Source organism: Nannospalax galili, unplaced genomic scaffold (genome assembly GCF_000622305.1).
Source record: "Nannospalax galili isolate Female #2095 unplaced genomic scaffold, S.galili_v1.0 scaffold1233, whole genome shotgun sequence".
Lineage (NCBI taxonomy): Eukaryota > Metazoa > Chordata > Mammalia > Rodentia > Spalacidae > Nannospalax > Nannospalax galili.
Window position 1 is genome coordinate 449,382 of NW_008333791.1, and position 27,093 is coordinate 476,474.

General features: G+C 41.3%; 1 protein-coding gene across 6 annotated transcripts in view; it reads left to right on the plus strand.

Moving 5' to 3' along the window:
- Mast2 (microtubule associated serine/threonine kinase 2) overlaps positions 1–27,093 on the plus strand; it is a 181,752-nt gene that overhangs the window by 137,634 nt on the left and 17,025 nt on the right. For 4 of the 6 annotated variants that reach the window (XM_008828491.3, XM_029561295.1, XM_017797005.2 and 1 more), the window contains 7 exons: positions 8,116–8,191; positions 11,873–11,893; positions 14,200–14,278; positions 17,245–17,399; positions 18,883–18,958; positions 21,787–21,996; positions 26,838–26,939. In XM_008828491.3, coding sequence (XP_008826713.1) covers positions 8,116–8,191; positions 11,873–11,893; positions 14,200–14,278; positions 17,245–17,399; positions 18,883–18,958; positions 21,787–21,996; positions 26,838–26,939 — 719 coding nt within the window. The remainder of the gene's footprint in view (positions 1–8,115; positions 8,192–11,872; positions 11,894–14,199; positions 14,279–17,244; positions 17,400–18,882; positions 18,959–21,786; positions 21,997–26,837; positions 26,940–27,093) is intronic. The other 2 variants (XM_017797004.2, XM_029561296.1) reach the window with 1 other exon arrangement.

Genomic DNA, 27,093 nt, shown 5'->3' on the forward strand with positions numbered 1-27,093 from the left:
TGGTCATCAGAGAGACCAGCTAACTATATGGTTTTAACTTCAGGACTTTGAACCAGCCTATCATCCAGGAAAGGGATTGGGGTCCAAGATTGAGTTCAGCTATGTAATGAAATCCCAATAAAAACTCTGAACACAAAGCTCAGTAGAGCTTCCTGGTCGGTAAATACCTTTAGGTCCTGGAAGGGTGATACTCCCAGATTTCCACAAAGAACGCACAGTAGCTCTGATTTCTCTCTTAGACCTTACCCTCCCTGGGTGTATCCTTCATAAAACAAGTAGAATGCATGTATTCTTTATTGAACTGTTTGAGTTGTTCTAGTAATCAAAACCTAGGACAGTATAGGAGCTCACAGATTTATAGCTAGTCAGTTAGAAATACAGGTAGTCTGAGTAACCTCTCCCCTAGTTGTTACTGCTGGTTTTAGTCTTGTTGAAGACTTTGCTCTTAATCTGTGGGACCTACAGTACATGTAGCTAGAGGGGGTATTAGAATAGTTTCTGGGAAGACTATTGGAACCTGGCCCATTGGAGGGAATGTTTGTCATCTCTGCTGCCAGGCTGTAGGAATCCATCATTATTTCTTGTTGCCTTACAGAGGGTTTATTTGCATTTGTTTGTTTGTGGGGTTTTGGGGGGGGTTGTTGGGTTTTTCTGTGGGTTTTTTTGTTTGTTTGTTTTTGGTCTTTTTGAGACAGTGTTTCCCTGTAGCCCCAGCTGTCCTGGAACTCGCTCTGTAGACCAGGCTGGCCTTGAACTCACAGAGATCCACCTGCCTCTGCCTCCCAAGTGCTGGGATTAAAGGTATGCACCACCGTTCCTGGCAGAGGGTTTTTTGTTTTTGTTTTTGTTTTTGTTTGGGGGGGTAGTTTTTATTTTTTGCCAAAAAAAAAATTCAGTCACATAGTCATCTGTTTTTCCCTGTGTCTTCACAACTGTATATCTTAGAAGCCATTTCTTTTCTCCAATATCAATCATATTTTGTATATAAGTTGAATTGTGGGGGCTGGAGAGATGGCTCAGCAGTTAAGAGCACTGACTGCTCTTGCAGAGGACCTGGGTTCAAATCTTAGCACCCACATGGCAGCTAACAACTGTCCGTAACTCCAGTTCTAGGGGAATCCAGTGCTACCTTCTGATTCCGTGGGCATTACATGATATGGGTGCACTTAACACACATGCAGGCAGTACACACATACACATAAAAAAATTAAAATAGGGACTGGAGAGAAGGCTCAGCGGTTAAGAACACTGGCTGTTCTTGCAGAAGACCTGGGTTTGAATCCCTGCACCTACATGGCCGCTAACAACTGTCCGTGACTCCAGTTCCAAGGGATCCAACAGCCTCTTCTGTCCTCCATGGACATTGCACGACATGGGTGCATTTACCTACATGGAGGCATAACACTCATACACATAAAATAAAAATAATAAGTAAAATACTTAAAAAAAAAAAAGCAAAAACCCAGGACTAGGGAGATGGCCTGGTAGCTAAGAGTATTTGCTGTGAAAGAAAGAGGACCTGAATTCAAATTCCCAGTACTTAAAACCCAGGCATGGCAGGACATGCTTCGGAGCTTGCTGGCCAGAAAAACCTGTATTAGTCAGGGTTCACTAAAGGAACAGAAATGATCGGGGTGGGGGGAAATATATATAGATAGATAGATAGATAGATAGATAGATAGATAGATAGATAGATAGATAGATAGAGATAGAGAGAGGGGGGGAGGGAGGGAGGGAGGGAGGGAGGGAGAGAGGAAGAGAGGGAGGGAGAGGGGCATTTATTAGATTGACTTACAGAATACAGTTCAAGGAGTCCAACAATGGCTGCACCACATTGGAGAGCCTGAGAATCTGGTAGTTGCTCAGTGCACAAGGCTAGATGTCTCAGCAGTCCTAATCTGGTGCTGAAGGCCTGAGGGATTCCTGGAGGTCTACTAGTCTTCAGTATACATTGGAATATGAAGAAGTTGGTTCTACTATCAGTGGAGGAATGCCACAGCAACAAGGTAAACCCACCAGTGAGAGAGAAGGCAAACGGGCAAAAAGCAAAAGCTTCCTTCTGCCATGACCTTATGGGCTGCCATCAGAAGGTAACGCCCATGTTATTGTGGGCCTTCCAGCTTCAAATAATCTGATCCAGAAAGTCTCATTTCAGTTAATCCCAGAAATAGTCAAATTAACAATGAAGATTAGCCAACACAATCTCTGTTCTAGTTTCTTTCTATTGCTATGATAAAACACCAACCAAGGACCAGCATTCTGCACACTCTTAATCTCTATGCCTTGGCCACTTGTGACCCTTTGTGTTCCTGGCCCTCTGGTGCATTAGGGAGCTCCATTAATGAGAATTTAGAGATTCATTAGTCTCCTCCTCTTCCTCCTCCCCTCTCCCTCTCCCTCCCCCTCCCCTTTCCCCCCTTCTCCTCCTCCTGCGCCACCATGCCAAGCTTGATTGGTTGATTTTGTTGTTGTTAAGGAAGGTTTTCACTATGTATAGCTCAGACAGGTAATTTTTTTCACTTGCCTCAACCTCTCAAATGCAGGGATTACAGACATGAGCCACCAATCTTGGTGTGATTGTGTTTTTTTTTTTTAATTAATACGGTAAGTTATACTCTGGTTTTTAGATTTTAAACTTGTATTCCATAGGTAAATACTACTTGATCATGATATATTCTAGCTTTTTGATATATGGTATTTGATTTATTGGGAAAAAAAGAAAATCTTTTGAGGGGTTTATTTCATTTTACTTTTTGGTCTTTTTGAGACAGCTCCAGCTAGCCTGGAATTCACAGAGATGTAGACCAGGCTGGCCTAGATCTCACAGAAATGTGCCTGCCTCTGCCTCTCTGCCTCTGCCAAGTTCTGGGACTAAAGGCATACACCACCATGCCTAGCAATTTACTGAAATTTTAAGAATATATTCCCCTGTATTTGGGATATTAATTAACCTATAGGTGTTTTTAAAAATAATGTCTTTGTATTTTAAGGGTGTGAAGATAATGTTAATGATCATCAAATATATGGCAAAATTCTCCATTGAAACCCTGAGCATGGACATTTTGGGGGAAGGTTTTGAATAAAGTTAATTTGTTTAGTAAATATGAGACTATGTAAGTTATCTATTTCTTCCTGGATAAGCTTTAGTAATTTGTGTCTTAAATTTATTTAACTTGCTAATTAATTCATGGTTATTCTTAATGTTGCCTCTTCTGATGTCTGTAAAATCCAGAAGGATGTTACATCTCTCATTCCTGATAGATAATTTTTTCTCTTTTTTTCCGATTAATATTGTCTATGGTTTTAGTTTTATTGATTACAAAAACCTATCTAAGCGTTTGTCAGTTTCCTCTAATTGTGTAGTAGGATTTCTTAATTTTTTCACAAATTATTTATTTATATAGAAGATGTTTGCATGTAGAAGTCCAAGGACAACTTGCAGGAATCAGGCTTTCCTTCTATCATGTGTGTCCCAGATATCTAACTCGGGTTTTTAGGTTTGGCAGCAAGCGCCTTTACCTACTGAGCCATCTCACTGCCCCTGTAGTGAGTTTTGGTTTTTTGTTTTTTTTTTTTTTTTTTTTTTTTTTTTTAAAGTGATTTCTGCTATGGTTTTTACAGTTTCTTTTCTTTGGGGTTTCATTTCTCGTATTTTTCTAATTTTTTGGTACAGAAACTGAGCTCATTGATCTAAGTTCTTTTCAGTATAGGCATGGGTGTAATTTTTGTGGTGTTGGAGATGTAATCTGTGGTCTTGATCTGCTGGGCCAAGTGCTCTATCAGTAAGCTACATTTCCAGCCCTTAGAGTTTTGAACACAAGGTTTCGTTATGTAGCCCAGGGTGGCCTCAAACTCACAGTCTTCTTGCCTCCACCTCCCTGGGTGCTGAGTTACAGGGGTATACCATCACAACCATGTGTTTTAATTTTTATTTAGTCCCAAAGACTTTATTAATTTTCTCTCTCTCTCTCTCTCTCTCTCTCTCTCTCTCTCTCTCTCTATATCTGATAAATAGTGTTTTATTGAAATTTATCATGCACTTGGAAGCCAGAGGTTGATGTTGAGTGTCTTTCTCAATCACTTTCCACCTTACTTTTTGAGACAGGGTCTCTCTCTGAACCTGGAACTCTGGTTTGGCTAGGCTGGCTGGCCCATGAGCAGGGGTGTCCAGTATCTACTTGTCTCTGCCTCACTGGAATTACAAGCGCATGCCACTGTGCTCAGCTTTTTTTCTTTTCTGTTTTCCTTTTCTTTAAAGGAGGAATTTAGTAGACCCTCTATTAATTTTTGAAAAAAAATTATGTGAATAAGAGACTGCAGAATGTGTGTCCCTGGATAGGACTCCTATATCAGACCTCTCCCACCCACAGCTCAGGGACCATTGTGGAAGAGGGGAGGAAAGATTGTCAGAGCCAGGGTTGGTCCATGAACATAGGGAGGCAGAGGCTTTCAGGCCACTGGAAGCTTGCACATGTGAACTTGTGGCAGTGGTGGTATTGAGCACAGGACCCATGCCAACTCAATCAGACAAGGGCCCAGAGTGGAGCAAGGGAAATGGGTGGCAGGTTGGCCCTAGTCTGGGAACTATTGGAGACTGATTACTACTGGGTGAAGGAGAATAAGCCTTACCAACAATCCCTAGACAGACTAGACTCCAGTGGATGAATTTGCACTGAAAGATAGATCTGGGCACAAATGCTTGACTGGATAAGACTTAATATATATGGCAGAATACATGAGGTTCTTGGTGGTTGAGGAACATGGATGGGGGAGGGAGTCTGAACTTGATTAAAAACTTTTGTATGAAATGTACAAAAGGTCAATTGAAAAAAATTTTAAATTTACATGTGTGCGTTTGTGTGTGGATATGTGCTTGTTAGTGCAGGTGCTCCCAGAGGCCAGAGGCATGAAATCCCCTTGGAGCTGGAGTTACAGGCAATTCTGAGTTGCCTGAGCTGCCTGATGTGGGTGCTAGGACTTGGGTTCTCCTGTTTGCACAGTAGGCAGTTGCCTGACTGAACTGTTTCTCCGGCCACATGATTTCTTTCTTATGCCACAAGTAATTCAGAAATGTATTGTTTTGTTTCCAGATATTTGATGATTTTTCCCCCTATATATTTCTCTTACTGTTTTGGTTATTGATTTCTCATTCAATTTCATCATGGTTGAAAATATTTTAAATATTTTTTTAAATATTTTTATATAGGAGGGGTGGGGTCATGAGTGGAGGAAGGGGTCTGAATTTGATTAAGAACTGTTGTATGAAATGTACAAAAGCTCAGTAAAAAATTTTTTTAATTTTTATTATTTCTATTTTATGTGTATATGTGTATTGCCTTCATGTAGGTAGGTGCACCCATGTTGTGCAGTGCCCACAGAGGTCAGAAGAGGGTGTTAGATCCCCTGGAACTGGAGCTACAGATGGTTGTTAGCTACCGTGTGGGTGCTAGGAATCAAACCCCAGTTCTCTGCAAGAGCAGCCAGTGCTCTTAACCACTGAGCTATCTCTCCAGCCCCTGAAAATATTTTAATATGACTTAAAATCTTTAAAATTTATTGAGTTTTATTATGGTCCTGAATATTGTCTTTCTTAGTAAATTCTTCCTGTTCATTGAAAAAAATGTATATTCTGCCCTTGTACTGTAGTGTTTGTTCTATGTCAGTTAGGTGAAGTTGGTTGCTAGTGTTCAAATTTTCTCTATATTTATTTATAAATCTCTATATTTATTTTATATGTTTCCTTCCCCATTTGTTATTTTATTTAATCAGTATGAGCTAATAGATATTTATCTTCTAGTTTGAATCTATGTATTTTCTGGTTTAAAATGTTCCAGCTTTTGGCCATTGAAAGGGAAGTCCTTTCATTTTGTTCCTGTTCCTCTGTAATATTCCCATCAATGCTATGTTTTGATTTGTTCTCTGATTTTGCTTTATGGTTGTTTTGTGACTTCCTTACCTTCTGGCACTAAGAAATGCTCCCAACACCAGATTTGGTGGCACAGGCTTTTAATAGGTGGAGTTTGAGGCCAGCCAAGGCTATATAGCGAGACCCTGTCTCAAAAAACCAAACAAAAATCCCCCCCAAAAGAACAACAAAAGAAATGTTCCCAGCTTATTTTAATATTTCTTATCTCAGTCTAGAATCAGCTATTCCTCCAGGGAGCCTAAATTCTTTTTTGGAGAATAATATTACAAACCATGAGGGGCTGGAGAGATGGCTCAATGGTTAAGAACACTGATTGGTTTTGCAGAAGACCAGAGTTCAAACCCCAGCACCCACATGGCAGCTAACAACTGTCCATAACTCTAGTCCCAGGGGATCTGACAGCCTCTTCTGTCCTCTTCCAGCACTGCATGACACAGGTGCACTTACCTACGTGCCGGCAATACACACATACACATAAAATAAACATAATAAATAAAATTTTTAAAAAATGAAAAAAGAAACCAAGACCTGAGTGACAAATATGCTTTGCTTTTGGAGTATCTCCTTTCTTTTAGGCACTTTTAACTGACAGATGAAGTATAGTATTAGTGCGTACACTAACCTATGTGTGCACATATCTATAAGTAGCTCTAAGCAAGCATGGGGGGTTTGGTGTTTCCAATTCCAGTCCACTGTCACATGGATCATTCTTGTTTCTTCCTTTTGCTGATCTGTAAATTTCTACTTCAACAATGTGAAACCTAGCTCCTGTCATCTATCATCTTCGTGTTTAATTATTCATTTACAGTACACATGCATGGTAATATCAGAATTGCTAACCTGTATCTATAGGAAATAACTTTATTGTCTTAGATTCAGAACTTTGTAGTTCCTTTTGCTTTTAGTCTTATACTATTTCTGAAGTTTCCTTTTCTTTCTCTCTTTTTTTTGTTGTTGTGTTTGGGGTTTTTGTTTGGCTGGATTTTCGGGGGGGGGTTGTTTTTTGAAACAGGCTCTCACCATGTAACCCTGGCTGACTTTGAACTTTCCATGTAGACCAGGCTGGCTTTGAACTCAGAGATCCTCCTGCCTCTGCCTTCCCCCAAAGTGCTGGTATTAAAGGCATGTACCACCACATCCAGCCATTTCTAAAGTTTCTTATATCAGTATTTTCCCCTTTACCCTTCAGTAAAGTAAAGTTGCTTCATACATTTATAATACAGTTAGATTCGCTTGCCAGTCTACATTCTTTCCTGGTACCCCATGACCCCATAAAAAGTGATTTGTTTAAAATTTGCCTATATCACTTAGCTAGGTCCCTGTAGTCCCAACTGCTTGGAAGGCTGAGACAGGAGGATCATTTAAACTTAAGCGTTTTAGGCTACCTTAGGCAACTTAGTAAAACCCTCCTTTCAACAAACAAACAGTAGAGTATGAGTGATTCCTAGCATTCAGGAGACTGAGGCAGGAGGACTTCGAGTTCAAGTACAAGGTATTTTATGGTATAGTGATATCCTGAATTTCTGTCTGAGAAATTTTGTTTGCCCTTAAAGTAGGCACATTTCTGTTTTAGCCCCTTAAATGCAGTGTGCAAAGATACGTGCACAAGTAACTTTCGGTCTAGGTGTCCTGTTTTCCTTAGAAAAATCTTTAAACCTTTGGAAAGTTGTAACTTGACAAGACATATTGCAACCTATGTCCCTGGAAGGGCAGGAAGTAGGTAAGTTGCTACTATATCTGGAATGGCTGTCTGGGACTGGAGAGATGGCTCAGCAGTTAAGACTCTGGCTGCTCTTGCAGAGGATCCAGATTCAGTTCCCAGCACCTGAGCGGTGGCTGACAGTAATCTGTAACTCCAGTTCCAGGGGATCTGACACCCTTTTCTGACCTCCATGGGTTTGCACTCACATGGTGCACTTACATACATTTAGGCAAACCAATCATAAACAAAATTTTAAAAATAATGAATTTAGAATAGATGTCTGAGAGATAGAGGCACCATGGAAACAAGAGACAAAAACCTCTGGGCTGTCAAACTTTTACAAATAGTCATAAACTGATGGTTGGCCTGAGAAATTAATCAAATATACTAAATTAATAATGCTAAAGGAAGGTTTCTTACCTGAAAATCACATCAGCCCCCTCAAAAGCAAACCTCACTAAGAGATTCTTTCCTTTCTTCATCACAGGTAACAGTCCCTTGGACAGCCCCCGGAATTTCTCTCCAAATGCACCTGCTCACTTTTCCTTTGTTCCTGCCCGTAGGTAAGTTGCTCTGTGACTAGTATATGTGTTAAATGGCATGGTCCCCCTTCAAGTCAGTGCCTTGGACCGTCAGCAATCAAAATTCCTTCCTTTCTTTCCTCTTCCAGATTTAGAACCATCTTGTTCAAGTTTTAGAGTTATTGTTGTTTTGTTTAAATTTTGCTTTCTAAGTGTCCTATGTATATGTAGCTGAATGTTTGAACAGATGAGTAGGTATAGAAAGTAGATCCATTTTTTATAATTCTAAACACAAGTAAGTCCCTGGTGCCCTAATATGTTCCAAAGCACTGTACTTCAACTGTCAACTTAGAGTGATAGCTAAGAAAAAGGGCTCTCCTCCCAATAGGATCCAAAATAACCCTTTTACCATCTAATTTATCTAGTTCCCAGAAACTGAAAGGACCTGACATACCTCTCTCCTCAGCTTTTGTGGGGTTTTGTTGTTTTTGTTGTTTATTTGACTTTGTTTTATTTTATGTGTATGAGCGTTGCCTGCATGTATGTAAGTACACCTGTGTTGTGCAGTGCCCACAGAGGCCAGAAGAGGCTGCTGGATCCACTGGGTCTGGAGTTACAGACAGTTGTAGGGGTTTGTTTGTTTGTTTGTTGTTTGTTTGGTCTTTTTGTTGAGACAGGGGTCTTCTTGTAGCCCCAGCTGGCCTGAACTCACAGTGTAGACCAGGCTGGCCTTGAATTCATAGAGATCTGCCTGCCTCTTCCTCTTGAGTGCTGGGGTTAAAGGCGAGTGCTGGGATTAAAGGCGTGCACCACCACGCCCAGGCAGTATTTGTCCTTTTAAGATGAGGGCTCTTACTATGTTGCTATGAGTGTTACTATGAGTGGCCAGAAGCTCATTGTGTAGACCAAGCTGGCCTCGAATTCATAGATGTCTGCTTTGTCTCTGTCTCCCAAATGCTAGTATTACAAATCTCCCTGGCTTTAAGCTGTGGGCCTGAGTGTGGGTACAGAAAGACTACCCAGTCTTTATTTTTCAGGCTTCCTGAACTTAAAAAGATTTAGTGATTCCCATGTCTCTCCTTTCTGAAAGTGATACAAGGTTGTTTCTAGCCCGTTCTAGCAAACTGCTGGCTCTCACCATGGCTAAGGCATTTTGTGAAGCCCATATTGACAGAATCTGTTCAAATCTTTTGCTAAGGTTCTCTCTACATACATCGCTTCTTCTTAGAACTTATTCTAAGATTCTTTCTTGGCCAAAGTTCAGGTTTGTGTTTTGCTTTTTGTTTCGTTTTGTTTTTTTGTCTTTTTGAAGCAGGGTCTCCCTGTAGCCCCAGCTGGCCTTGAACTGATATGATACATAGTGCTATGTAGACCAGGCTGGCCTTGAACTCACAGAGATCCGCCTGCCTCTGCCTCCCAAGTGCTGGGACTACAGGTGTGCGCCACCACACCCGACTCCTTGCTTTTGTTTTTTAATTTTGGGGTTTATTTGTTTAGTTTGAAGGTTTTATTGTTGTTGCTAGAGTTAGTTCTTAGTTCTAAGAAAAAAGTCTTTAATTCCAGAAAAATATGACTCCAGCTTTGTAACTGTTAATGGGTAAAAAATGTAATACACCTTGACATAAGAGCAGTTCTAATATTAAGGCTACTTTAAAAAGATATCACAGAGGGCTGGGGATGTAGCACAGTAGGTAGGGTGCTTGTCTGCAATGCATAAAGCACAGCATAAACTGGGTATAATGACACAGACATGTAATCTCAGCATTCAGGATGTAGAAGCAACATCAGCCATTCACAATCATCTTCAGCTACGTATTGAATTTGAAGACAGCTTGGGCTTCATTTTCTGCTATCTCTTAAATTTATATATTTTATTTTAATTTTTGGAGGAAGGATCTCATGAAGAGATTCGTGGAAATAGTACTTATTAATCAAGTTACAACCTAGAAGAAATGTGTCCTAGTCCTTTCTAGAACTCTGTGTAACTGAAAAGGATTTAGAAGGGTAAGGAGAGGCTAGCATCGGTGCCCCTCCTCATTCAGGTACTCAAAAGACATCTCATGCAGGTTTGTTCTGTGAACTCTCTATCTCATACAACTTCCATCTTGTTAATTAAAGATTCAGGTAGGATCACAGTGTTAAGAATATGCTGAATACTTGTGCTTCTAGCCCAGCTAGAAAAACTTACCCTAGACTCTCTGCCTGGTTTGTGTATGAACAGTAGTATCAGAATTAAGTGTGAGTTGGGATAGCAGGACCAGATCCACATAGGATGGTGTTGGGCATTTCTTGTTCATTCTGTTAGTACTTACTGAGAACTAACTTTGAGCCAGGCTCTATGTTAGGTGCTTAGTTAGGTCATGGTAACACAGTAGACATAAATCCAACTTTCTTGAAATTTCCAGTCTTTCTAGAGTCTATGTGCTTGTCCTGGTGTAAGGAAAGTTGTTCTCTCAGACTTTAACTTAGTTGACTCATTTTTGTCATGCATAGCTCATCTTAAATGTTATCTACTTAGACTTTTAACCACACAATGTGGACATCATCAAATCATGTCTTACATGTTTTCTATCTCACTGAAATTAGAATCAAATCATCTTTATTTTTATTTATTTACTTATTTATTTTTTGGTCTTTTTGAGACAGGGTTTCTCTGTAGTCCCAGCTGGACTGGAACTCACTATGTAAACCAGTGGCCTGGAACTCACAGAAATCCACCTGCCTCTGTCTCTGGAGTGCTGGGATAAAAGGCGTGCACCACCACACCTGACTTCAAGCCACCTTTAATAGAGCTACTTTAATGTGTTGAAAACTGTGTCTCCTGGTCTATAATAAGCACCTAGTGCTTGTTGGTTAGATGAATGTTGAGACTGAGACAATAAATGAATAAACAAACAAATGCATAGTTATAAACTAATAAATACCTTGAAAGGAAAGAACATGATGCTGCTTGAAAGAGAAGGAAGGGGCCAGAGCGTTCCCTCTAGGTGGTCACATAAAGCCCTCCTGAGAGATAGCTGTTCCATCGGGCATGAGGATACAGGCATGAAGACTAGTCTAGGCAGTGGGGAATGGCAGGTTTCATTTTCCCTGTAACTGCTTCATTTAGGTTTTAAGAATTGGACCAACTAAAGGGCTATGAGGCCTGTTATTTTTTTATTGATATTATTTTTTTATTTTATGTGTATGAGGGTATTGTCTGCATGTGTATAAATGCACCCTTGTCATGCAATGCCCATGAAGGTCAGAAGAGGGCATCAAATTCCTCTGGAACTGGAGTTACAGATGATTGTTGGCTACCATGTGGATGCTGGAAATCGAACCTGGGCCCTCTGCATTAGTAACAAGTGCTCTTAACCACTGAGCCATCTCTCCAGGCCTGTTATTAACCAGTGAGAACCAAACAGATCTGGGCTTTTAGAAGTGTGGCATTTGAGTTGTAGTCATAGAAGATGGGTCCCCAGACTGTCCACAGAACATATAGAAAAACAGCTAGGTGTATATGCTAAGAAGAAGAGCCCTAGAGATGTATATATCACATAAAAGACAGATTTAATTAAATGGTAATGATAGATCCATCTGTTATGTTGAAGTTTCACTTCAAACTGCCAAACATTTTGAAGAAAAGGTTTACCTCTACCAAGCTAGACAAAAATGTTAAAAGTTGGGTTGTTCTTGCTGGTTCTTCTGGTTCTCATTATAGTGTACATCTTTTTATTACAGCTATGGCCACAGATCAGACAGGTAATAATGGATGTGATGGGGAGGTGGGGTGGGCAACTCTTCTGCATGGTCAGTCAGTGTGGCTTGTGATTTTGTTTCTGATGAGAGAACTGGTTGTGATGATTCTTTTCTGAGTGTGGTTGTAGACACTGGGCCTTTCCAGCAAAGAGACCCTATAGGATCCCACACTGTCTGCTAGAACCCAGGCTCTGAGAGTTCAGGTTAGAAGCAATATATCTTGAATATTGATATACTTGTGCTTCTGGCCCAGCTGAAAAACTTAGCTTAAACTCCCTTCCTGGTCTATATGAACTGTAGTTCCCAGGAACAAGTCACCCTCATTCTCACATCTTGCCTCAGTCTCCCTGTAAAGTGAGCAAACAGAGAAAATAGACGTCCTATGGTGGCATTTCATAATGACTTTGGTGGTCCCTGCTCTTCAGAGTACGCAGAAAAGTGGTTGTCCTGTAATTGGTTTTCTTTTTGTATAAAGGATTGAAAATCGCCTATGAAAAACAAGGGCTTAGGAAATCTATCCCTGAGTTACCTTGTCTAATCTTTGCTGAACTCTGGAATTGACTGGCTTTTCCTGGAATTGACTGGCTTTCTTTATACAGACCACCCAGCAAAGTGATAAGAACATCGTATTTAGCACCCTCCTGAACATTGTTTTGCCTTGGAGACTGGGTTCCAGTGGAGTTTTCACTTACATGTGCTGGCTATCTGGGTGGCATGAAGTTTGAATCTTGAGCATGTAGCATGGAACCCCCAACTATTTCCTTTATAATCATAGTAGAAAAACTACTTAGTATTGGTAAAGGTGAAGTGGGGCTACATCAAAAGGAAAAGCTCAGCCAAGATTGTTTCCTGCTTTCCTTTTTTCTTCTGCCCCCCTGCTATAGTTGTGAGACATCGGATAAATATCCAGGTTTCTGGGTTTTAAAGTTTTTTCTACAAATTATAATTAGAACTTAATTGCTGATGTTTTAAGAGTCTGTGAGTAGTAGCAAAGATATTTTTATTGGGTTTCAACATGAGCAGATTATGCCACCAAGCTCCAAAGATAGAATACTTTAGGGCAGAGCTAGGCGTGGTGGCACACGCCTTTAATCCCAGCACTTGGGAGGCAGAGGCAGGTGGATCTCTGTGAGTTCAAGGCCAGCCTGGTCTACATGGTGAGTTCCAGGACAGCTGGGGCTACAGAGAGAACCTGTCAAAAAGACCAAGAAATAAAATAAAATAAAAAAACTTTAGGGCCAGCAAAATGGCTCAGCAGGTAATGGGGCTTACTGCCAAGTCTGGTAACATGAGTTCAATCCCCAGAACCCACATGGTGGAAGGAATGGACTAACTCCTACAGGTTGTTTTCTGACCTCCACATGTGCTCTGTGCAGACACCCCATCTAAAGGATCTTAGATTATCCCTAGGCCACTTGGTTGACAATCAAGAAGAAGTGGACCTGAACTGAACTGAACATTAACCACTGGCAAATAGTTATGGGTGCCTAGGAGCCATTAGGACCCATAAACTTGACATCAAGAACATTTGCCAAAGAGTGACAGTGGCTTTATGAAAGAGGAGAGAAGTGACATATCTTTGGCTGTTTTTGAGACTTTTGGAGTGGCTTCCTACTGTTCTCAAAAGGATGCCCCCCAAATTCTCAACACAAAGAACCACAGTTCTTTGCTTTACTGAAGTGGAGAAAGATTAAGCAAGTATCTGAGTATGGATATATAATTCTTTGCCTAGACCATGGGATGTGGCATAAAGAAGTCATTGTTTTTTAAATATTTATTTAGACACTGTGCGTGTATGTGTCTATGTGCGCATGCCATGGTGCATGTGTAGAGGTCAGAGAACAACCTGTTGGAGTCAGTTCTCTCCTTCTACTGTTTAAGTCCCAGGAATCAAACTTAGTTCTTCAGGCTTGGAAACAAGAACCTTCCCCACTGAGCCATCTCAAGTGAGGAGGTCAGAAGACAGCTTATAGGAGTTCACAGTGTTCAGGGTGACTGCTTGGATCCTGGGTTCAAACTTGGGGTATCAGATTTGGCAGCAAGTGCCTTTGACCCACTGAGCCATGCTGCCAATCAATAACATGTTCTTATTCAAAGTCATAGACTCCTCGTAGTCTGTGGTAGCTATCTCTGAAATAAAAATCATACAGTAGGCCCCTTGTAAGAGAGGTGTGAGAGCTTATGCTAGACAGAGTGTTTTGAGACAGTGAATTAACTACCTAAAAATATTGGTGGACACAGGTAGGCAGGTCCTGGAGCATAGATTAGAGACCTGTAAGAATTGCTTAATCTTCTTTCTCTTTCTGTAGGACTGATGGGCGACGCTGGTCTTTGGCCTCTTTGCCTTCTTCAGGCTATGGAACCAACACTCCTAGCTCCACTGTCTCAGTAAGTAGCCAAATCTGTGACCACACCTTCTTCACTCTGAGAAAGTATTTTCTCACAGGTAATTTGCTCTCCATCCAGTCCTGCAGAGTGATACTCAACTTTTCTTCCAAAGTCAAGATTTCTTGGAGATAAGGCTTGAATAGGGAAGAGGGTTGGTAACTCTTTACAGCCATGATTATATTTATAAGGTATAAGGCCTTTAGAAGGATTAGCAGTTCCTTCCCCAGTTCTTACTAATGGATTAAAAGAAGAGATCTTGAAAATGGACTTTGTCTTTACCAGTGAGGTTTTTGTTTTGTTTTGTTTTGTTTTTAACTTTTCAAAAATTAAGAGCAAGGGCTGGAGAGATGGCCCAGCGGTTAAGAGCATTGGGTGCTCCTGCAGAGGACCCAGGTTCAGTTTCCAATACCGACACAGCAGTTTACAACCATCTGTAGCTCCAGCTCCAGAGGACCCAGCACTTTCTTTTGGCCTCCACAGGCATTATACAACATGGGTTCACTTACATACATGTAGGGAAAACACTCATATACATAAAATAAAAATAAGTCATGTTATTTTTTTAAGTAAGAGTGATTTGTTATCTCAGTTTGTTATATCAACAAAAAGCTGAACCTGTCTCTAAAACTTGTATGCCTTTTTTTTTTTATCTTTTTGAGTCAGGGTCTCTCTTTTAGCCCCAGTTGGCCTGAACTTGCTATGTAGACCAGGCTAGCCTTGAACTCAGATCTACCTGCCTGAGTGCTGGGATTAAAGGTGTGTGCCACCACACCCAGCTTTTATATGCCTTTTAGAGAGGATTTCAGCCTAAAGTACAATAGATATGTACCTTCCTAGGATGCACAATTGATCTTAAAATGAGTCCTCCTCTTAGAGTAACTTTTCACTAAAGCCAGGATGATAGAGTTGACAAACTTTCTGTAAAGGATCAAGTAGTGTTTTAAGATTCATAGACCATGAACTAGATGACCCTACCCATTTCTTTTGACATCTTTAGGTCTTCTCTGATCAGTTTATCTATAGTCATGAATCACAAGCAAGGAAAAGTACTTCTATTTCCATTGTCCTGGACATTACTGTTAAATTAATCCAAAGCTCTCATTGGACTTTTGCAGTTAAGCCTAAAATTTTTCTCTAATAAACATACCCTTCTCTCATAATCTTTAAGTGGTATTTTATAAACCTCAAGGAAGAGTTACATATTTGTATTATGTATGTATGTATAACACACCATATTTCTGCTCAGTAAATTTCAATAGACTTAATCCATGACTCCAACTTGTTGAGATACATTTTTTCTTTTTGAGACAGCATCTCAATCTCACCATGCCAGCTAGGCTGGCCTCATTTTTTCAACCTCATGCCTCACCCTCCTGAGTGCTATGATTACAGGCATATACCACCACACCTGGCTATTGAAATACTTCAACATACCAGTTTTGTACACCATAACTTATATTGCCTCATCAGTTTCATTTTAGCTGCAGTTGAGTGAGTATTCTCTTTGCAGTTTTGATATAACCAGAGCCCTGTAAACACCTCACACTGTTTACGACTCTATGCATTACAACATTCCTTGAGAGACACATAAACAGAGTTCATTTCTCATTCAACTCTGTGACAGCAGAGTTCACTCAGCGTGGTGCTCATGTTTTGACATGAAATGGATTTAGGTGGTTGAACTCCAAGCCCTTGATTGGTTGGTAAATGGAAAGTTGGGCCAGTCCTGTTAAACTTGGCCTACTCTCTGGGCTAGTCTTATCAGGTAAAGGGAGAGCTCTGGAGTTCTAGGACTTCATGGATTTCCACCATAGAACCAGCTTGATCCCTCAAATGGGTTGCTATGAATGATAGGCTCTGTCAGAAATCCTCAGGTACTGAGACAAATAAAGAACTTGATACTGTTTTTCATATCAGGTCTAATCTTTTTTTTTTTCCTCTTTGTCTTTTTGAGACAGGCAGGCTGGCCTCGAACTCAGAGATCCGCCTGCCTCTGCCTTCCAAGTGCTGGGATTAAAGGAGTGCACCACCCTGCCTGGTCAGGTCTAATCTTTTAAAGATCTAAAAGCAATTTTTTTTCTCCTGCTGGATTTTTTTGCTTTGTAGTATCCCTGGCATCCTGCCACAGTCTTCCCTAACCTCAACAAAGCAATTTTCTCCTTTGAATAACAACCAAACACCTGAAAGGAAGCATTGCTGAGCCTCCCCAGGGTAGTGTTCTCAGGATTGTGAAAGGGAAAACAAGGGATGGCGTTTGCACTTAGCATGCCTGGAATACTTATGGAGCCAGGAAGAACTTACCATTCCAGCTAGCCAGAAGGTTTATTGAGGGCACAGAGTTCATGTCAAGGAATCTGCATTTTCTATTTTACCACCTCAAGTGGCTCCTAGGTGATATGGAATTCTCACATCTCATGAAGGTTTGAGTCCACCTTCCAGCACTCCTAAAGGACTCCAGTGTCTTGGCTTCCTCGGTGCTGAGAATTCTGCTGAGGGAACACCAGTCCCGGCTGGAGGGAGCCAGGAAAGGGGGCCTACATTCAGTTTACACTGACTGAGAAATTCTTGAGCAGTTTCAGACGTTTTCCATTCTCTGATGGCCCTTGCATGTGTCTTGTTCATTTTGTTTTATTACATTGGCGGTGGAGGGGTGTACATGCCTGTGTGTGTCAGGAGGCCAGAAGAAAGGATTAGGTATCCTCTATCACTCATCACCTATTCTTTTGAAGCAGGGTCTCTCCCTGAACCTGGGGCTCCTGTTTACTTGGCTAGGCTGTTACGAGAAAGCCCCAATGATCCTCCTGGCTCCACTATCCTTGAAGCTGGAGTTACAGTCTTCTGTGGGTACTGGGATCCAAACACCAGACCTCATGGTAGTGCAAAAAACACTCTTAACCACCAAGCTGTCTCTCCAGACCCCTTGCATGTATATGTCTTTAATGCTGGTTTTTGTGTATGTTTTTCAGTCTTCCTGTTCCTCACAAGAAAAGCTCCATCAGTTGCCTTTTCAACCTACAGCTGATGAACTACACTTTCTGACAAAGCATTTCAGCACAGAGAGTGTGCCAGATGAAGAAGGACGGCAGTCCCCAGCCATGCGGCCCCGTTCGCGTAGCCTCAGGTGAAGAGTCTCCTGCCTACTCCCTGGTACCTATGGGCCACAACTTATATGCATAGTGCAGAGGTGATCACATATGTCCTGCAAAGGGCCAAGATAGTAAATATTTTAGGCTTTGCATCCAGCTATCTTTGTCACAGCTACTTAACTTTACTGTTGTAGTACAGTTAACTTCCTTGGGTAACTTAGAAGCTTTATTTATAAAAAGGGGATTGAGCCAGATTTGATCTACAAGGCCATTAACCCCTGGTCAAGCACAACCAACTTGAGTGAGTCAAATCTGATAAGACTCAAGCCCCTTTTGGCTTTAAGTTCTGCTCAGCATATCACTTTGAAAAACTGTCTTGATGATACTCTCTGATAGCTTTTTTCAGTTCTGAAAATGATCATGGCATGACTTAAGTTCAACTTTTCTTGGTTGAATTGGCTGATACATGTGTGTTGAGGTCCCAAAGGAGTTGTGTCCCAAGGAAGAATCCTATCATGTAATGCTGGCACTAGGCATGACAAGGAGTCACTGGCCAGTCACTGACCAGGCCATAAAAACTGATTCAGATTCACAAATTATAAAAATGATAAGTGGGACTTAAGTGTGTAGGATCAAGAATACAATAAGAATGTGGATCCCAGAGCCTATCTTGATCTTATAATGGAGTGACTAAATATTGGTGGCCTTACAACTCACATGGAGTAAGGCTTCCTTTCAGGACAATTGAGATTGAGAGAACTGTAGTGACACTCAGGGAAATTCCTGAAGGGAGAAAGGCTTATTCCAGGGTAACGGACAGAGGGACAGTTTTCAACCTAACCCAACTGAGATCATGTGTCTGGGCACTAAACTAGGTATTCAACTATATGACTCAAAATTTGAATTGTTGAGATATAATCACACATGTATGAGAGGAGAATATACAGGTTACTATGGAAAGTAATAAAAAGGCTAAAAAATTATTGGCTCCTTTCAAAGAAAGACCTAGGCTTAGAACTCACTACCAGCTCTTGCATCTTTCAGGTGACAGTCAAAGTAACCCATTGGCTGTAGCTTGCTTGAGAGAGAAAATAAGTATATATAGTCTTTCTTTGCTTGCTCTGGAAACCTCCAGAGCTTGATTTGATTCCTAGAACGTGCTTGGATACATGAAATTCCACTAGCCAAAGCTATCAGGACAAAGGAGTCCTATTCTGGGGTGGTCATCCAAGAAAAGCCACTGGTGAGCTGGCAAGTAGCCTCCTCCTTTCTTAGCCATGGCACAGAGCTTCATGAAAGCCAGCCTTCTTGCTGGAAGGTAGCCTAGCTCTAGATAGCACTATTTTTGAACTAAATAAATGTGCTAGAAGCTCTAAGAATAAGGAAAGCCTAGACCTTAGCTCTTGTGAGTGTGGGGATGTGTGATACTGAAGATAATAAGGGACTTGAGAGATGGCCATCTTTCACCGTGATAATTTCCCAGCATTATAATAGTATAATTGTTTCTTTCTTATTCAGTCCTGGACGGTCCCCAGTTTCCTTTGACAGCGAAATAATAATGATGAACCATGTGTACAAAGAAAGATTCCCCAAGGTAAGGATTGGTTTCAAAGGAGACAGTAATGTCTTAAGGATAGCTGCCTGTAACCAACCCAGTGGGAGGATTCCAGAGTGAGGGGGTGAAGTGCTGCTTGCAGAGATAACCCAAAAGATCAGTTTTGAAGGCACAGGGAGGAGTGGGAGAGAAGAACACAAGCATGAAGGATTCCAGACCACTGTAGCAGCAGGAGGCAGCAGGGAGCTTTGTTTGCAGAGCCTTTGTTTCTCTACTCCCCAAAGGGAGAGGTGACTGGAGGAATGTCACATTGTATGTTAAAGACCTGGAGGCCTGCTTTCTCATCATGCATGCCAAGATTTGTGACTAAGCCCCCTGCCCCACAAGGACAGAATTTACTCTCTAGTCACAGCCTCATTTGATATAAATTTCTTAGAAAGTACATAGCCAGAGGGATGCTGAGCTAGCAGGAAGAAGGCCAGGAGAACAGCGTTGTCAAGAGACAGAAGTCCCAGCCTTGCTTGCTAATATTTGTATTTGCATTCTCAAGCTGGAAAATGCTAAGAAAGAAGATAGGTGATCCGGAGATAGCTGGGAAATAGCACTCACATTTCCACAATTAACCTCCTTGTCTTGGAACCAGTACATTAATTTTTATCCCCGCCCCCTCCTCATCCCTAAACTCCCTCCTTTTTTTCCTTTTTTTAAAAAATTTGCTTGTTCCAGTTGAGGGGTTTTGTTTTGTTTTATGTTTGTTTGTTTTGTTTTGTTGAATCAGAGTCTCACTTTGTAGCTCTGTTCTGGAACTGATATAACCCAGGCTAGTCTCAAACTCTCAGTCTTGTCCCAGCCTTGTGAGTGCTAGTATTGCAAGCCTGCTACCACAGGCAAGCAGCTGCATTTCTGATTAAGAACCATATACTGTCTTTGACCTGGCCTTCCACAAGATAGCCCTGCTTCTACAAAAAGCAATCAGCACTGTCTACTATCCCTGACAGCAGGAACTTGGGGTGCTCAGGTCTCCCTGGGTCAATTAGTCTATGTATCTCTATCTGGGCTGTGTGGTTCCTGCTGCTCTGAGTGTCCCTTCCCCTAAACTGTTCAGTCAGTCTCCTGCATACCCATTACAGCTGTGGAAGATGACTGAATGCCCTGTGCTTTTCTTTCTTGACATATACCAGTGAAGCCTAGTAACAAGGACCCCAGCCACCTGCATTCAGATCTGCTCCATACTAGCTATAAGACTCTGGACATATTTAACTTCTTTGAGCTTCATTTGCCTCATCTACATTTCAGAATAACAGGATTATCTGTCTTATAGGAGTTTATAAGGATCAGTGAACACTATGATTTTGTAAGAGTATGCAAGACATAGGAAGTACTCAGTAAGTATTAGCTGTTAACTTTTGTTTAATCTGTGCCCTGTGATGTCCACTTTCTAACTTTGGAGTGGACCTAAAAATAAGAGCAAAGAAAGAAAGGTCAGGAAAAACAGTTAGAAATTCATTTTGCTGCACTTCATAACGAACTTCCAGAGTGTATAATGTTGAGAAATGTATCATGTATGTCTCCTTCTTGTATGTAGGTGTTGTATTGACATCCTAGCACCATACATTGGTATTTATAGTTATGCCTTTGGCCTTCATCTCTGATGGATGGTAGAGAAAATAAGTTGATTTCTTCCCTTTTTTCTCTCCCTCTTGGTGCTTTTGCTCTCTTTCTCCCTCCTTATACACCCACACACAAACATAGAAATTTGTGTCAGCACACTGGGGATCAGAAATCGCCACCCAGTGCAAAAGAAAAGAAGTCAGAGTCTAAGAGATGCAATTGTTAACTTGTTCACTGATGTGTGTTTATCATTTTGACATGACTCTGCAGTTAGGTCTCTAAGAAAGCTCTAATCCACACCTCCATTCTGCTCTGCTGGGGATCTAGGTCAAGGTCACGTTCCTATTCACAACCCCATTCATCCCAACTTGGCTTCTGAGATCAGGCAGGTTCATACCTTCAATAAATGTTCTCTGAGCACCTGTTATGTTCAACAGAAACTCTGATAAGCATGAATTCAGGTTAAGGAGGAGGGAACCTATGATAATGAAACTCTGACTTTGTAGAATTGCATACAGAGAACAGTTTAGAAACCAGCATCATCTGTACTCCAGATGTATCCAGTCAGGAGACACATGGAGTACAGAGGGAAAGGAAACCTTTGTTATCCAGGGAGCGAAAGACTTCTCTGAGGAGAGATGATGCTTGAGTGAGATAAGAAGAAATAACAAGGGACTGGAGAGATGGCTTGGTGGTTAAGAGCACTGGCTGCTCTTGTAGAAGACCTGGGTTCGAATCCCAGCACCCACAGGGCAGTTAACAACCATCTGTAACTCCAGTTCCAGTGGACCCAAGAGCCCTCTTCTGTTCTCCACAGGCACTACATGACACAGGTGTACTTACACGCATGCAAGCAATACACTCATACACAAAAATAATAAAATTTTTTTTAAAAAAATAACAGTACCTTGTGAGGAAGAGATGGCACAGTAAGAAGGCTGCTGCTGTTGGGGGAAAGTGTAAACAGAAGGTAGTGGCATGAAATATGGTGTGAGAGACCAGCAAACCTTGTTTATCTGCAGAGCTAAAGTACTTGCAATATAGGATGTTGTAGGAGACACAAATCTGGGCAACAGAGGACCCTGAATCTAATGCTGAGACACTGTGAGTTGACAGAGGTGATCTCTTCATGTCTTCAGTCATTAGGTTTCCCAATACAACATTTGGAAGCAAGTATACAGGGAGCCCATCCTTGAGGATTTGCTGCAGCTAAGCTGGGACTGGAAAGGAAGTGTCAACTTTTCTTTTATTCTCAGGCTACTGCACAAATGGAAGAGCGACTAGCAGAGTTCATTTCCTGCAACACTCCAGATAGTGTGTTGCCCTTGGCGGACGGAGCCCTGAGTTTTATTCATCATCAGGTTATTGAGATGGCTCGAGACTGCCTGGATAAATCTCGCAGTGGCCTTATTACATCACGCTACTTTTATGAACTTCAAGAGAATTTGGAAAAACTTCTGCAAGATGTGAGTGTCTTGATGTGGGGACTGTGGTGAAATTTCTTCCAGGTAACCTTGGGCCAAGATCAGGAGTCATCAGCACTCCCAGTCTCCTCAGCTGCTGACCAGGTCTCCATGCCAGCATGTGGGAACCTCCAAATTTGGTTCTGATGGGCATAGATCCCTCCCCAGGCATCTACATCACTGAGAGAAACCTGCTTGGTTTCAGAGAAACTCAGTTCTGGAGTCCTTTTCTAAATCCAAAACTGTATTACTCTGCCTGAGACTCCATTTGTTGTATTTAATTCCAATATTGGTAGTACTCGTAGGTATCTGACTTGTTACCAAAGTCAAAAAGTGCACCAGTGGATTTAAGCAGAGCCTTCCAACTGTCTCCTTGCCCCAGAGGAAGCAGGGCTAGGGCTTATCCTGTGGGTGTGATCATTTAACTGATGTTTCATTTACTGATGCTTCATTGTCCTGCTGAAATGCTCTATAAGGGCTTCTGTGTTTAAAGATGTGACCCTCCTCTGTGAGTTCAAGGCCAGCTTGGTCTACATAGTAAGTTCCAGGCCAGCTGGGGCTACAGGGAAACCCTGTCTCAAAAAGACTAAAAAAAAAAAAGACATGGTATCCTATACCCCAGGCTGTGCAACTAAGGATGATCTAGTGGTAGTATACACCTTTAGTCCCAGTACTTGTGGGAGGCAGAAATGGGCAGATCTCTGTGAATTCAAGGCCAGCCTGGTCTACATAGAGAGTTTCTGGGCAGTCAGGGCTATACTGAGGCCCTGTCTCAAAAAACAAACAAAAAGAGGTCATCTCCCCTAGTGTAAAAAGTCTCTAGGAGAGCTGGAAAGATGGTTTGGTGGCTAAGAGCATGTAGTGCTTTTGCAGTGGACCCATATTCCTTTCCCAACACCCACAATGGGTGACTTACAACCATTTGTAACTTTAGCTCAAAATGATCTGACACCCTCTACTGGACTCTGTGGGCACCTGCACTCACATGCACATACTCTCATACAGACACACATATATACATAAACACAGTTAAATAAATCTTTAAAAACAAATGTCTCTGGGAGACTAAAGGTAAAGGAATCCAGGAATAGCCAAGACCAAAGCATGCACTGAGTTCTTATGTAACCACTGCCTTGCACTCCATTGCTTATCTCAGATCTGGTCAGATGCCTTTCCAGTCAGCTTATGCCATTGGCACTATTTGAAGAAAGGGGAGCACCTGTTTCTCCAGGGCTCTTCATATCACTAATATGTATCTTAGTCAAGAACCCTTTGTCTCCTCTATACCCCGACCTTTCTGTAGAAAGATTAGTGAGGGCCCAGAGCTAAGGATCAAACAGGACTTTGATGTGAATCTAGAAATTGGAAGGAACAGAGAATTTTAGGGAACAGTTGAATCTAGAAACAGATAACTAAAGCTGGTCATCTTTAGATGATTATTACTGTCAAATGCTATATTTTTCACATGACAAAGATAAAAGATTAGTCTCTATACCCTTGAAGATATAATACCTACCAGTAGGCAGGTATTAACAGTGACAAAGTTTTGATTAAATAGCTTAAGAAGTCCTTCTGTCTACAAAAACAAAAAACCTTCCTCTAGTTTCAAAGTTAATACTTAAATTCATACATTGTATAAGAATGAACAACTTGAAAAAGTCAAATTCCTATGAAAAGCAGCTGTTTGTTCCTAGTAAAGAATAACTTTCTGGGGCTGGTGAGATGGCACAGCATGTTGAAGGCCTGACAACTGAGTTCTATGCCCAGGTGGAAGAGAAACCCAGCTCCTAAGAGTTGTCCTCTGGCTGCCACAGGCATACTGTGGTATGTGAATGCCCATATACACACACACACTCTCACACAAAATAAATACATAAAAATTTAATTTTTTTAAAATTTTATTTATTTATTTATTTATTTTGGTCTTTTTTGCGGAGGTGTTAAGAGTACTAGCTGCTCTTGCGGAGATCCCGGGTTTGATTCCCAGTACCCACATGGCAGCTAACAACCATCCTAAATTCCAGTTTCAGGGGATCTGATGTCCTCTTCCGACCTCCATGGGCATTGTACAACACAGGTACATTTATGTATATACAGGCAATAAAATTTAAAAATAATAATAATAAAATATTTTTTTAAAAGAATTACTTTCTGGCCTGGGCATATAGCTTGATGGAATAGCATCTACCTAATATATATGAGGCCCTAGGTTTAAACCCAGTGCTGAGGGTGGGGGAGGACAGGTTTCCAGACAAGAAACAACAGCAGAACTCTGGAGACTAAAGCAAGAGGATCTCAAGTTTGAGGCCAGCCTGGGCCACATAGTGAAGCTCTGTCTAGAAAAAGACAAGGGACTAGGGAGATGGCTCAGTTAGTAAAGTGACTGCCACATAAGAATGAAGACCTGAGTTTGGATCCCCAGCTCCCATGTAATAAGTCAAGCATGACAGCATGCTTTTGTCACCTTGGGGGATGTGGGGGGAGAGATTCCTAGAGCTCATTGGCAGCCGGTCTAACCAATCAATAAACAACAGTTTCAGTAAGAGACCCTGTCTTAAAAAAATAAGATTGAATACAATAGAGGACCTCTGAACATATTTGCACATACACAAACACCACACATACACACACACACACACACACACACAGAAAATAAAAGGAAAAGAAAATCGAAACAAAGAATAGTCTTGTTCTGACAGTTTTCTTACAGTGATTGGTTTGTCTTAACAATATTTAGAAATCAGGAGACTGATCAATGTCTCACACAAAGAATTAACATTGAGTGACTCCTGAGATCAGTTGTTTTCTTTGATAGATTCTCTGTATCGCCCAGGCCTGTCTTGAACTAGTGGGCTCCAGTGATCCTCCCACCAGCACCTCCCAATTAGCTTGGACTATAGGCATGTACTCCTAAGCCTGGCTCCACAGTCCCTCCTATATCTAAGATTGATCTAAAATGCTAACGCCTGATGACCTGTGTTCAGTCCTTGGAACCCACATGTTTAGAAGGAAAGAACCAATTCCCACAAGTTGTCCTCTGACCTCCACATGTGCACTGCTGCCGATGTACACATACACACATGCATGTGCATGTGTACATACACACAAAATATATAGGGAGGGGGGAGGGAGGGAGGGAGGGAAGGAAGAAAGAAAGAAAGAAAAGAAAGGGAAGAAATATTGTAAAAGTCAGCATCTTATTCTATATGGCAGCAGAGTAATTCAGGAGGCTCAGGAAGTATTTTAAACAGCCTCTCAGAGGGACTGAAGCATAAAAGTATATCCAGAAACTGCAGAGTCATTTGACATGATCACACTAGGAAAACATTGGTAAATTTGAAGAGTTATACTGAAGGCTTTAGGAGAAGCTTAAATTGTATTTAATTTTGTGGCCAGGCAGTGGTGATGCACACTTTAATCCCAGCAGTCAGGAGGCAGAGGCAGGCAGAGCTCTGTGAGATTGTGGCCTGGTCTACATACTGAGTTCTAGGCTACCTGGTGCTTCAGGGAGACCCTGTCTCAAAAAAAACAGAAAAGAAAAAAATTAAATTTGTGCTTAAAATAATAAATATCACTAACACAGAGCACTTAATACATGCTATCACTTTATCTTAATTATTTAATTTTTATAACAGTCCTGTAAAGAAAGTATTATTAATGTTATCTAAATTTATTGATTTTTTTAAAAGGAGCTTACAAGGACTATGACAAGGTAATAACTCATCTCTTAAGTACCAGAGCTAGAGCCCAATCTCCAGTTGTCTTATTCCAGAGCTTAACAGCATCCAGCAAACATATACTAGTTTTTTCTGATTTTTTCTTCTGGTTATAGGCTAGGTATTATGCTAGGCTTAGCATGTGCTAGAAGAAAGGGGAAACATAGCCTCTCTCTCTGTGAAGCCCTCCAGTGTAGTGTAACTGGGGATGGTAAATCATAAAACATCCTGATGCTTGTATTCTCTGAGCAGATAGCTAAGAAAGCAGTTCTCATTCCTGGCTCCATGTATGTCGTGTGTGTGTGTGTGTGTGTGTGTGTGTGTGTGTGTGTGTGTACATGTGTGGGGGTGCCCACAGAGGGCAGAAGAGGGCTTCAGATCCCCTAGAGCTGGGTTACAGTTGTTTGTGAACCACCTGATATGAATGATGGAAACTAAAGTCCAATTCTAAAAGAGCAGCTCTTAATCCCTGAGCCATCTCTCTAGCCCAAAACTGTTTATCTTCTCATAGTTACCTTTGCATTTACAGGTTTTCAATTCTATTTCTCTAAAAATGAAGTAGCAGCTCCCTTCTCTTCTTGCTCCTGCTGCTCCCATATACCTTAGAAACAGCACACAGTTGTGGCCTTAACTCTGTCCTTCCTGCCTTTACTTATCATTTTCATCTGGATTGGTATGCTTGCCTGTATGGGTTTTACTCCTTTTAGGATTTCTCTCTTCAGTGCACTCTGTAGCCAGAGTGATCTTTCTGTAATACCTCCTGGTCATACCACTCCCTGGCTTTGAGTTTTTTTATTCTAGTCTGTTTGGGGTACAAAGTAATCCTCACTGAAACCTTTGAGAATTTTTCCATTAATCTGGGGTCTGAATGGTAAGTAAAATTTGTTGGATAGAGGAGTAAATGAAGCTGTCTGTGTCTGTGTAAATTCCACAGTGTTTAAAAGTACAGTGGTTCCTGATGAACAGCTTGCTCTCTCACAGCAGATTAGACTTTTCTGAATTCTCTGCTTTTCAGAACTCTCTGTACAACCAATTATTTCTTCCTGTAGTTCTGTGCCGTCTAGTCCTGCTTAACCCAACCACATTGGAATAACATACTGTTTTAAGCAACCTTTCTCTTCTCCATAGGCTCATGAGCGCTCAGAGAGCTCAGATGTAGCCTTTGTGATACAGCTGGTAAAAAAGTTGATGATTGTCATTGCCCGTCCAGCTCGTCTCCTTGAATGCCTGGTGAGTCAACTCAGGAAGGTTGGGTGGGCAGATAGGAGGTTAGGGAATGTGGAAGAAGTAATCTTGCCAACAACAAAACCAGCAGTACTGCTAACATTTCTGAGTTCCTTATTTAAGTATGATTTGCAAGCACTTGGGGGACTAAGATTATTCA